This window comes from Athene noctua, chromosome 4 (assembly GCF_965140245.1).
Source record: "Athene noctua chromosome 4, bAthNoc1.hap1.1, whole genome shotgun sequence".
NCBI classification, from domain to species: domain Eukaryota; kingdom Metazoa; phylum Chordata; class Aves; order Strigiformes; family Strigidae; genus Athene; species Athene noctua.
The window spans coordinates 75815544-75828475 of record NC_134040.1 but is presented as its reverse complement, the minus strand read 5'-3'; the positions used below and the strand labels follow the sequence as shown (position 1 = coordinate 75828475).

At 42.0% G+C, this 12932-nt stretch overlaps 1 protein-coding gene across 3 annotated transcripts in view; it reads right to left on the bottom strand.

The window, feature by feature from the left end:
• Positions 1 to 12932, bottom strand: part of WDR17 (WD repeat domain 17) — a 79303-nt gene that overhangs the window by 51217 nt on the left and 15154 nt on the right. The window contains exon 3 of one of the 3 annotated variants that reach the window (XM_074905776.1): positions 4260 to 4360. The exons of the other annotated variants lie outside the window; for them this stretch is intronic. Within the exon in view, the coding sequence (XP_074761877.1) occupies positions 4260 to 4325 (66 nt within the window). The 5' untranslated portion in view covers positions 4326 to 4360. The remainder of the gene's footprint in view (positions 1 to 4259; positions 4361 to 12932) is intronic. 3 annotated transcript variants of the gene reach the window in all.

Genomic DNA, 12932 nt, shown 5'->3' with positions numbered 1-12932 from the left:
ACATGTTGCATCTTTATACAATGGAGATTTTTTAAAATAAGGGATGTACAAGTAATTATATCGGACTCTTAAGAATAGATGGAAAAAAACTGTGCATGTAAAAAACATATACCACACGGGGAAAGCTGTCAAAGGATGCCCACAGTTTCCAAGGAGATGAAGGGAAGAGGGAGGACAGCAAAACCTTTCTTTTCAATTGGTATGAGCAGCAACATTCTAAGTCCTTCCTTGTTGCTAAATATAGAAAAAAAATGAAACTGAAATTTTGTATACCATAGAATATTATTTAAAAATAATAACTGAATGGACTAGATACATAGACATGGCTATATATCAATAACTTAAAGATAAATGCCTAATAATCCCTACCTTAGCATAAGTATCATTTTTTGTAAACCACTTAAGAATTTCCATGTTCATTCCGATACCTTGCTGCTCCCAAAAATGCAAAATCTTGTTCTGGTTGTAGAATGAAATCACTTTACTTGACAGATGAAGGAACTAAACCTTGATGTTCACAGAATAATGCAGTTACTAAAGGATGCAGGAGAAAAGACGGAGCATTGTGTCGCACCACACACAAAAACCAGCAGTGTCAGTAGCCTGGCAACTGCAGCTCTTTAACAGGCACCATTTTAATTTTAACCTAACTCTGTTTTCTCTGCTTCAGCTACTTAGTGTATTTCATTGCTTGTTGTATTTCCTGAGTATACTACAATGATATTTACAGAATAATAGCTCTTTTAATCAATCAGCACCCTTTAATTATCAGAGATGTGCTTGCATGTTATAAGTTTTCATAAATTTATAACCATTAAACACAACTAAGAACACATGCTTACATTATTAGCAATTGTGGTTCACATGGTGTATGACCTGTCCAAATGAGAACATATGCAATAGGGCATGCACACAGAAGTGAATATAGTAGCCTTATGTTAATCAATATGCTTCTAGTTTCTGAACAGCTATACGTAGTAAAGTGTTAGCATCCTCTGCTTCTGTTCATTCTATTGTCACTGTCTTCAAATCAAGTTCATGTATTTTCTTGTGTGGAAAGCTTGCTGTCACTCCTGTATTTTTGACATATAAACCTGTTATATCTCATGCAGACTACTGTCCTCAGGTACCGGGGTTTTTTTGTCAATATGCCAATGACAATGTAATAATTAAAGATCTTCTTTACTGATATAAAAGTGATGTCTCCTTAAAGACACTGGGTATATTTACCCATCTTTGTGGGAAAATCCATTGGAGATGAAAATGTGACCTGTGAACCACAGAGTTTCAAACTCACCACTCTATCCATTGGGATCAGTTTAAAGCACCAGATGAAACAATGAATTTATCTTGTTAAAAGCATGAAGGTCTTCCAACCTAGCAAGAAATCTCTGCAAGCTTGCAAGACACAGTGGAAACCAACTTCTTCCTAACTGCGCCTGCCTCAGTAGCATCAAGTCTCATGTAAGAACATAAGCATAATTAGTACTAGCCTTCTTTCCAACCAATGGGGTTGGAAAATACCAAGCACATTATAGCCACATTGAGAAATTAAATTCTGATTATTATGCCCAGACCCATTAAATAAAGGATAATTGAAAATATTCTGGTACATATGCATCTTAAAAGCCAATGGACAAATTAAATTTACTAAGACTAAACAGAGTAATGAAATTTCAAAAAATTTCAATGTTTCTGGAAGAAGCATTTAAGAAGTTAGTATATTTTCTAAATTCTATTCTGTACTATATATCCATTACATTTAAATGTATTTATATCCATTACTTTATGAATCTGGGAATCTCAAAAGTAAAAGTAAGCACCATCAGAAGATAAGCAATCTTACACTATGAAAACTTTGATGATATGTATATTGTCAAAGATCAGCTGTCATGGATTTTAATAGATCCATAGGAAAAAAAGGTCAGAAACAAAGAAATAGATGGCAGTGTCATATTTCAGTTATAATTTCTTAAGAACCAGACAGCTCAGTATCAGTTGAGCTACTCCCTTTAAACAAAAATTGTTCCTACTTTGCGCAGAGTTCCAAATGGCAAAGAGTTTTCAGGTTTTGAACATAGGTCTCCAGATAATGACGCTGTACACACACTACTGCCAGCAACCGCTTCTGTGCAAAAGATGAGCAAAGACTAACTATATTAATTATGACCGTCATCATCTAGAATGAAGTAGAATTAGTACATAGGTTTATGCATGTACTGCCCTACATGCTTCCCAACAGAATTTAACCTAGGTTGTCTGCTGCTTGGTAAGAGGGTCAAGTTGGTCTACCACTGACCACTACAGACAAAGAGTTTGTATGCTTCTCTGTGAAAATTAGAAAAGGTTTTTCTACATTTGTATCAGTTCATGACACACAGACTGACTGTGGCTGCAGAAGAATCAGAAGATTAACCACAGGAATGAAGACAATGCCTTGGACAAGGCTTTGATTTTCAGCAAGACTCTTTAGAAACACCAGAAGCCTTTAGACTCTTGCAACCAGCATTTGCAGATGGCATTTCATAACTTATGATAACCTGTTCAAAATAAGTACATTCAGTTATCCACATGCTGACTAGGAAAAGAACACTGTTATTTAAAAAGATCATTTTTAATGAACAAGTGTTCTACTAGTGTTCGCAGCCATTTTAAACCTTCACAATAAACTCAGAGCCAAATTACTACTAGAACTGATTTAACCACAGTATCTTTGGCTTCACAAGAGAGGAAGTTGGAGACCTCTCACTGAAGTCTGGAAAAAGTTTGCATTTGAAATCATAGTCTGAGACTGTATTTTTACAGAAATAAACACTTATTTGAAACCAAATATATTAATTCAAGATCGATACCCTGCTTGGAAAACCTAAGGCCAACCCTAAAAGATCATAACTTGGGGTAAGTTTTACAAAGGAGTGTTTTTGACTGTCTGGACTACAGTACTTGTACAGTTTAACTAGAATATCCTTTACTGTGAAGTTTTAACAAGATAATCTAAAAAGAAACAATAGGGTTTGAAACAGAACACGGAGAACTGCTGGTCCATCTAATAATGCATCACGAGCAATGTTGAACTACATACCTCATCAACCTGAGACACTGTATCTAGCAGTGGTAACAAAAGTCATATCGTACCAGAAATCTAGTTTTCAGATACTGCGCGATATACAAAGAAATACATACAACCATGTTTGATCTCAGTATAAAGCATCTAACAGTCTCCATAAGAATTTTGTTCTCGTCTTCCAACCCAGAGCTACTACAATCACCAGAAGGTTGCTTTTCTGCTGGCAAGTTGCCAAGACACTTTTGATTTCAGATAGTTACCTCTTGACACATCTCACACGTGAATCCCTGACATGCAGCTATTAAAAGGTAACTCCAGATCTGAAACATTCGTATCATGAGTGACATGTAAAATGAGAACAGTGTAAAGTATTAAAATCTAGTTTTTAATATGTATGAGCATGTAACTGGCATTACCGAGTAATACACAATAATACAATTAGAGCAGCTGCTGGCCTTTATGTTTCAGTAGCATCTCTTGCACTTTGATTCATTAGATGAGAATATACTATCGTAATGAGAAACAAAAATTACAGAAATATATGGTTACATAAAGGAGCTTGATACAATGACAAAAATGTGACATATTCACTTCCGACCATAAATCTATGAAAGCAGCAGTAAATCAAGCTTGCCCAAAGTATGCAGTTAATATAACAATAAAAAAAATTTCCGAGATATCCTGCAAATGTTGCTATAGTAACAACTCCTCCTCCTTGGAAAAATGTTAATTAAAACATAGAGATATCCAAGGTACAACTTGGAAATAACCCTAAGTGAATTTAGTATCTCCCAAATATTTTTGTTTTTCTCAGCTACTGCTTATAATTATTTTAGTTTACTCCATGCACAGTATATTAATTACTCCTAACACAATAAAATTGAATGTTTGATTTCTATCTCATTACATGTTAAAGAATTAGTACTCATTAAATTTTGCAACGTAAAAAATACAAGTAGGTGGCCACCAAACTTCCAATATCTTTTATTCAGCTATCAATATTAATTTTCAAAAAGCTCATTTTAGATGTGCTTATCTCTGATTTAAGACCTCATTAAAGCTACTAAAAAATCCCTTCTTAGCACCACTATGGGAATATTACTTTTGGTACTAGTAATATAATAAACAGAAGCTTAAAATAGAAAAATATAAAGGAAATAAAAGAGAAAATATTAACTTAAACAATTCTTACTCGTTGTTGTCCTTCATACCAATCATCTTCATCAAACCAGTGGGAAATATAAGTCATCCAAGCCATGACAGAAGGCACAGTTGAAATAAAAAATACAGGACCTGAACACAGGTAAGCACAGTGAGTCCTGTGCTAAAATTTACTCTTACACTACAACAAGCTACTCAAAAGATGAGCTGAACTCTGTGATATGATTCTACATTAATAAGCTTTACATTCATAAATATATAATCTGAAATATTTTTAGCAGCAATTTAAATGCTATATGTATTGGATTCTGAACTGGAAAAGAGAAATCACACTAAAGCACTTACTAATTATATATTCCAGTATTATAAATTAAAGCAGGTCAGTGCTTCAAGCTCAGTTTTACAGTGCTTTTGTGCTCTGAAAATGAGGTGCTGTTTGAGCCATTCTTATTTGTCTCCTAAAAAATAATTTTCCTTTTTTTTCAAATGTACTGTCTGTAAGAAATGTGGTTCAGTGCACAAAAGCTTGTATTGAAATGTAAACCACCTTCAGAATCATGGGAAATTATATGTTTTGGTTATGTAGGGAGTGGTTTCAACTGGCACAGTAGGAGGGGCCACGATTATTGCAAGTGTCAAATATGTTAACGCTTTTTTAAAAAGGGAAAAAGGAAAGAAAAAAAAAAGATCTGCATCTCTTGTTCGCAGCCAGCAGAGCCTGAAGGGCTCAGATACAGCCACCGGCACTGGCGGGGAAATTTACACATCCTAATTTTCACTAATTCATCAGAATGCATCTGCTTCTTTTCTCTCCCTTGGGCGAGTTTTGTATATCTGACTATTTATTCCTTCTGCAACTAGTTATCCTTTTCTGGTATGCTCACAAGTTTCACATCAGATTTCACAGTGCATTACACCAATGAAAACAAGAGGTAAAGTGAGGAATAAAAGCTGTATTGTTCAAACCACAATTCAGTACTGCAGCAGCACACTTAATGAGCTATGCTGTTTAGGAGACATTATCATATAAATCTTCCTGACTGTATGGTTGCAGCAACTATCAAAACCTCAACAGAGATTATGGACACCTAAAAGACCCCTGGTTTCTTAAGAAATCTAGAACCCAGACAACCTCTGCCTTTCTGTACTGGATTAACAAGCCGTTTACCAAAATTCATAATATAATAAATGAGAAAGCTAGACTGTGAAGTCAATTGTTCAACCAAGAAATAAACAAAGAAAAATTTATTTAGGAAAAGAACAGCTGGAAGTACCAGATATTAATCTGGAGTTACCGGGCAATGCTACTTACCATTTCCAAAGAGCAATTCAGTGTCATTGCCAGGCCTACTCTAGCACACATAGGTTCCATTAAGGCTTTCATATGAGCAAGCTACATTCTCAGACACACAGCAGGGAAATAAAGAAAAGCAGCAATAATTTTGCTTTCCAACCTCTTACTCAGAAATTATGACACCAAAGGGGAAAAAAACCCCCAAACCAAACACAAAATAATAAAAATTTAAATCAAGACACCCACTATATTTATGGGAAGTAGCATTCCTGGATTAGCAGACTGTTTTTTGTGGTTATGCAGTCCTCCAGATAAATGGATACATACACAAGAACATAGAGAGGAACTTCCCACCATACTGCTGAAAAATGATTCTGGTAAAGTAACTACATTTTAGAAACTAAAGTTGCTATGCATATGTAATAACTAGTATGTAAATACGCTATACAATAGGAATTATATTATCAATGTATGTTACAAGTCAAAAAGGTCTGTTACTATTTAGCACTCACAAACATTAACTTCTCATCATTTGAAGTGGAAATTGCAATAGTGTTGGAAGTGTGGGAAAAGCAAAACAGCAAAAAATCTGCAAAACACACATTTCCAACACAAGGTGCCCAGAACAAACACAGGGCGGGATGGAGATCCAGTGATTTGCGTTGCCATGGCACCAAGGAGGAATGCGAAACAAGGTGGAGGCCGAGCAGTTCAGGCTGCGTGGTCCCGTTCTTCCACTTTTCTCAAGGAACATTTGACGTGACTATGCAGATTTATCTCCTGCTCTTCCTTCCCCATCTCTCAAGGACTGTTTTGCAGTACTCTGCAGACCTTATCTCTCATTCCTCCTGTTTTCCCACAAAACCAGCACACACCTTGCACCAAGAAATGTGCTCTGATGTTACTCAAGAAACAATGGCTTGACCACAGTCCCACCCACTCATACATACATACTTAGATAAATGCTGCCCCGAGTTTGTATCTAACTCGGAGGGACAATCATCAAATACCAAATCGGAGGGACAGATTGATGGGTTTGTGCTCCTCCCCCCCAACAGAAGGGACGCCTTTTGGTAAGATTTGGGCCCTTGGCTACATCGAGTGATTACCCAGGAATTAAGTGTGTGTGATTGCAATCATTTTTTTTGTGTGTAGTGCTATATAGCCAACCTGCAGTCTGTGCATTTATCGTAGGCAATCTCAAAGAATCTCTAGTTGTTGCATAAGAATAAACCATACTATTTGTGAATCTGACTGCTCCTCTTAAATGCAACCAGACCTACAGCATACAGGCTGTTCGTGCATCTGGTGTCAGGCCTATAGTTACAGCCATAACTGGCACACCTATTAAGAGAGAAATCCAGCCACCCCTAGTCCCTCTAATCTCTGAAGACCGGCTAGAACGCAAAGGGATCAATCTCTTACCAAATTAATTCATTATCTTAAATGCAACAAATAGCTATCAATGCTGTAATATACATATAATTATAAGAACATGCTTTAGAGAAACACAAGATATCTTGCTAGGCTCAACACTTTAGCTATTTTATATTGTCATGTGCATTTTAAAAAGCAAGTGAGATACAAAAAATAAGTCAACTAAAAGCATACAAAACTAGCATTCTAGATCTAATGCTGTTCTGAGTCATTTCACAATGCTTAGCACCTCCTGCATCCTCAGTCATATCAGCACATATTCAAGTGCATTGTCCAGACTGTCCACATACCCTCACCAGGTCTCACTGAGGTTGTGTCAGAGGGCTATGACTGAGCCAGCATGCTGGAAAAGGCCAACATCTACAACTCCATAAGGGCAGCTGGACAATACAGGACTGTAGACTCTGAGGGAGGCTTTCCATTAGGAGTAGGACTCTTGTCTGCCTGTGGAGACACCAACAGGGAACAGCATGAGCAGGCTACTTTGCCAAGTATGGAAGTCAGAAGCCAAAGGTGACTGCAAAGCAGGCAGAGGTGGGGGGGAGGTGGAGGAGGTGACCTCAATGAAGAGGAACATAGTACTCAAGAGCAGCAGAACAGGTCCACTGACAGTAACCAGGTTCAGGTGACAGTCCAGTGATCACAAGTTCACAGTGCCAAAACAAATCCAAGATCAGGACAGGAATTTAGAAAGGCAAGGTGAGGAGCAGCAAGGTGTTCGGGCAGACACATTGTGGCAATGGTATAGTTCTGGCAAAGACCAAGGCAACAGCCTGGGCTCCAATGCACTCTAGAACCAAGGGGTGGAAAGTGCATGGATGGAGAGCCCAGACAAGGTTTCTCATAGTTCTTTCTCCCAACGTTGCTATTTTCACAGTGACCCAAGTTACACAGCTGCACCATAGCAGAGCTTGCCTTGAGCACAGAGAATTAAACCACTGGCATGAGGAGGAAAGAGAATAAAGGTGGAGACTCCAGAACAAGAGTTATGGGCTGGTCAGGTCAATTAGAGCCAGTGCATTGGTAGAGTGGAAGGTGCTGAGGACCAGCCATATCATCATTATATCAGATATCTTGATGCCATATCTTCATCAGGTCAGAGTCTTGTAAGCTCAGAAGAGGTCACTACACTAGCACTCTGACAGAGAAAGAGCATCAGTTTGAATGCCCATGGTCAATTTTATTTTCTCACAGTATAACACCCAGTAGTGGGAAGCAGCTGTCACTGGCAGTATTACATTGAAGAATCTAACAGCATTCAACCATCCTGAGTTCTGAAAACTTCCTCTGCTCACTAAGACTCTTGTGTCCTTTATCCCAACCCTGTAATGAAACCCTGTATCCTGTTACCACAACAGGAGAATGCTTTTCCTGTATTGCTGTTTGATAAACTTCACAACCCCAATGCAGGGATGGCAGACAGAAATGGAACAAAAGATGGTTACTAAGGTGAAAGATACACTGTGGGGATAGGGAGTGACTGGGGAGCTTGAGACTAACCAACAGCTGGCTGGATGCTCAATGGGCCAAGCCTGACAACAGATAGCTGTATAAATGGCAGACAGACCATATCTCACAGCTGTAACCTCCGAAACCATGAGTTGCAGGGAGTCAATGAAACTTGCTGAGTCAGGAGGAAGAGTACAAACTAGTCAGATGAAAGAGATGGATGGCATTACAAACTTTATCACCTAGATGGGTCATACAAAGGTAATGTTGTTCATATAAGGTATTTCCACTTATAGAATTATAGAATGGGTTGGGCTGGAAGGGGCATTAAAGGCCATCTAGTTCCAACTCCCTTACCATGGGCAGGGACATCTTCCACTAGACCAGGTTGCTCAAAGGCTTGAACACTTCCAGGGAGGGGGCAGCCACAACTTTTATAGGCAACCTATTCCAGTGTCTCACCACCCTCACAGTAAAGATTTCTTCCTTATATCTAATATAAATCTACCCTCTTTCAGTTTAAAACCATTACCCCTTGTCCTATCCCTACACTCCCTAGTAGAGTCCCTCCCCATCTTTCCCGTAGGCTGCAATTAAGTACTGGAAGGCTGCTATAAAGTCTCCTGGAAGTCTTTTCTTCTCCAGGCTGAACAACACCAACTCTCTCAGACTGTCCTCATAGGGGAGGTGCTCCAGCCCCTGGGTCATGCTTGTGGCCCTCCTCTGGACCCACTCAAGCAGGTCCATGTCCTTCTTATGTTGGGGGCCCCAGAGCTAGACACAGCACTGCAGGTGGGGTCTCACAAGAGCAGAGTAGAGGGGGAGAATCACCTCCCTTGACCTGCTGGCCACACTTCTCTTGAAGCAGCCCAGGATACAGTTGGCTTTCAGGTCTGCAAGCGTATATTGATGGCTCATAGTCAGTTTTTCTGCTACTCTCAAGTCCTTCTCCGCAAGGCTGGTCTCAATCCACTCATCACCCAGCCTGTATTTATGCTTGGAACTGCCCCAACCCACATGCAGGACCTTGAATTTGGCCTTGCTGAACTTCATAAGGTTTGTAGGGACCCAGCTCTCAAGCCTGTCCAGGTCCCTCTAGATGACATCCCTTCCCTCCAGTGTCAACTGCACCACACAACTTGGTGTCATTGGCAAACTCACTGAGGGTGCATTCAATCCCACTGTCCGTGTCACCAAGAAAGATGTTAAACAGCATCAGTCCCAATACCAGTCCCCGAGGAATGCCACTCATCACTGCTCTCTACTTGAATATCGAGCAATTCATTGCAACTCTTTGAGTGTAACCATCCAGCCAATTCCTTATCCACCCAGTGGTCCATCCATCAAAGATATGTCTCCCATTTAGAGACAAGGACGTCATGTGGAACAGCATGAAAAGCTCTGCACAAGTGCAGGTGGATGGCATCAGTTGCTCTTCCCTTATCTACCAATGCTGTAGCCCCACTGTAGAAGGCCACCAGGTTTGTCAGGCACGATTTACCCTTAGTGAAGCAATGTTGGCTGTCCCCAATCACCTCCCTATTTTCCACGTGCCTTAGCATAGTTTCCATGAGGATCTGCTCCATGATCTTGACAGGCAGAGGTGAGACTGACTGGCCTGTAGATCCCTGTGTCTCCCATTTTTCCCCTTTTAAAAGTGAGTGTTATGTTTCCCCTTTTCCAGTCAGTTGGAACTTCACTGGACTGCCATGACTTCTCAAAGATGGTGGATAGTGGCTTAGACACTTCATCTACCAGTTCGCTCAGGACCCGCAGATGCATCTCATCAGGTTCCATGGACTAGTGCACCTTCAGGTTCCTTTGGTCTCAAACCTGATCTTCTCATAGACTCATCAAAGTTGGAAAAGACCTTGAAGATCACCTAGCCCAACCATTAACCTAACAATGACAGTTCTCAACAACACCATATCCCTAAGTGCTGTGTCGACCCAATTCTTAAATATCTCCAGGGATGGAGATTCCACCACTGCCCTGGGAAGCCCATTCCAACGCCTAACAACCCGTTCTGTAAAAAAATGCTTCCTAACATTCAGTCTAAATCATCCCTGGTGCAACTGGAGGCCATTCCCTCTTGTCCTGTTCTTTGTTACTGGGTTAAAGAGACTCATCCCCAGCTCTCTGCACCCTCCTTTCAGGTAGCTGTAGAGGGCGATGAGGTCTCCCCTCAGCCTCCTCTTCTCCAGACTAAACACCCCCAGTTCCCTCAGCCGCTCCTCGTACGACCTGTGCTCCAGACCCTGCACCAGCTCCGTTGCCCTTCTCTGGACACGCTTGAGTCATTCAATGTCCTTTTTGTAGTGAGGGGCCCAAAACTGAACACAGGAATCGAGGGGCGGCCTCCCCAGTGCCGAGTACAGGGCTCAGATCCCTTCCTTGTCCCTGCTGGCCACGCTATTGCTGACACAAGCCAGGATGCCATTGGCCTTCTTGGCCACCTGGGCACACTGCTGGCTCCTGTTCATCGGGCTGTCAATCAAGACCCCCAGGTCCCTCTCTGACTGGCAGCTCTCCAGCCACTCCTCCCCAAGCCTGTAGCGCTGCTGGGGGTTGTTGTGGCCCAAGGGCAGCCCCCGGCATTTGGCCTCATTGAAACTCCTCCAGCTGGGCTCAGCCCATGGCTCCAGCCTGTCCAGGTCTCTCTGCAGAGCCTCCCTGCCCTCGAGCAGATCAACACTCCCACCCAACTGGGTGTCATCTGCAAACTGACTGGGGGTGCACTCGATCCCCTCGTCTAGATCATCAATAAAGATGTTAAACAGGAGTGGCCCCAAAACCAAGCCCTCAAGGACACCACTCACGACCAGCTGCCAACTAGATTTAATTCCATTGACTAAAACTCCTTGGGCCCAGCCATTCAGACAGTTTTTTTATCCAGCAAAGCGTGTGCCCATTCAAGCCACGAGCAGACAGTTTTGCCAGGAGAATGCTGTGGGAAATATGTGAATGTGGGAAACAGTGTCAAAGGCCTTGCTAAAATCAAGGTAAACAACATCCACAGCCTTTCCCTCATCCAATAAGCAGGTCGTCCTGTCATATAAAGAGATCAGGTTTGTCAGGCAGGACCTGCCTTTCATAAACCCATGCTGACTGGGCCTGATCATCTGGCTGTCCCACACATGTTGTGTGATGGTACTCAGGATGAGCTGCTCCATCAGCTTCCCGGGCACTGACATCAAGTTCACAGGCCTGTAATTTCCCAGATCATCCTTCCAAACCTTCTTATATATGGGCATCACATTGGCCGATTTCCAATCTGTCAGGACCTCCCCAGTCAGCCAGGACTGCTGGGAAATGGTGGAAAGTGGCTTGGCAAGCACTCAGCCAGCTCCTTCAGCACCCTCGGGTGTATCCCATCCAGTCCCATAGACTTGTGTGTGTGTCTGTGTGATGCAGCAGGTCACTGACTCTCTCCTCCTGTATTGTGGGGGGAGTTGTTCTCCCAGTCTCTGTCTTCTGGCTGAGGAGTCTAGATTCCCTCAGTACAACTGGTCTTGTTATTAAAGACAGGCAAAAAATGCATTAAGCACCTCAGCCTTTTCCTCATTACCCATAGCCACGTTTCCTCCTGTGTCTAGCAGGGGATGGAGGCTCTCCCTGGTCTTTCTTTTGCTGTTGACATACTTATAGAAACATTTCATGTTGTCTTTGACTGCTGAAGCCACATTAATCTCCAGCTGGGCTTTAGATCTCCCAACTTCCACCCTGCATAGCCTCACAGCCTCTCTGTAATCACTGTGACTCTGTGAGTGACTAGCCTCTTCTTCCAAAGGCCCTAAACTCTCCTTTTCTTCCTGAGTTGCAGCCAAAGCTCCCTGTGCAGCCAGGGTGGTCTTCTCCGGTGTTGGCTTCTCTTAGAGCACCTGGGGACAGCCTGCTCCTGTGCCATTAACACTTCCTTCTCAAAGAGTGTCCAGCCTTCCTGGACCCCTATACACTTCAGGATTGTCTCCCAAGGGATCCTGTCAAGTAGGTGCCTAAACAAGACAAAGTCAGCCCTTTGGAAGTCCAGGATGACAGTTCTTCTGCCCCCTCTCCTGGTGTCTCTAAGAATAAAGAACTCTACATGATTGCTGTGCCCTAGTCGTCCTCCAACCCCCACCCACATCATCCACCAGTCCTTCTCTGTTCACAAAGAGGAGATCCAGCAGGGCACCTTCTCTGGTCAGTTCACTCACCAGCTGTGTCGTTATCTCCCACACATTCCAGAATTTTCCAGGACTGGTCCCATTCTGCTGGGACTATTTCCAGCAGATGTCTGGGAAGTTAAAGTCTGCCACAAGAACAAGGGCAAGCGATCGTGAAATTTTTCCTAAGTGCCTATAGAATATTTCGTTCACCTCTCTGTCCTGGTTGGGTGGCTGTGGTGGTTTAGGCCCTGCCGGGACCAGAGACCATGTTGCCGTGGTCCCTCCCCGAACCCTCGGCCGGTCAGGGTTGGAAGTGAGGCACAAACCCCAGGATTTGAATAAGGAAATTTTTAATACAACAGTGTAACAAATAACA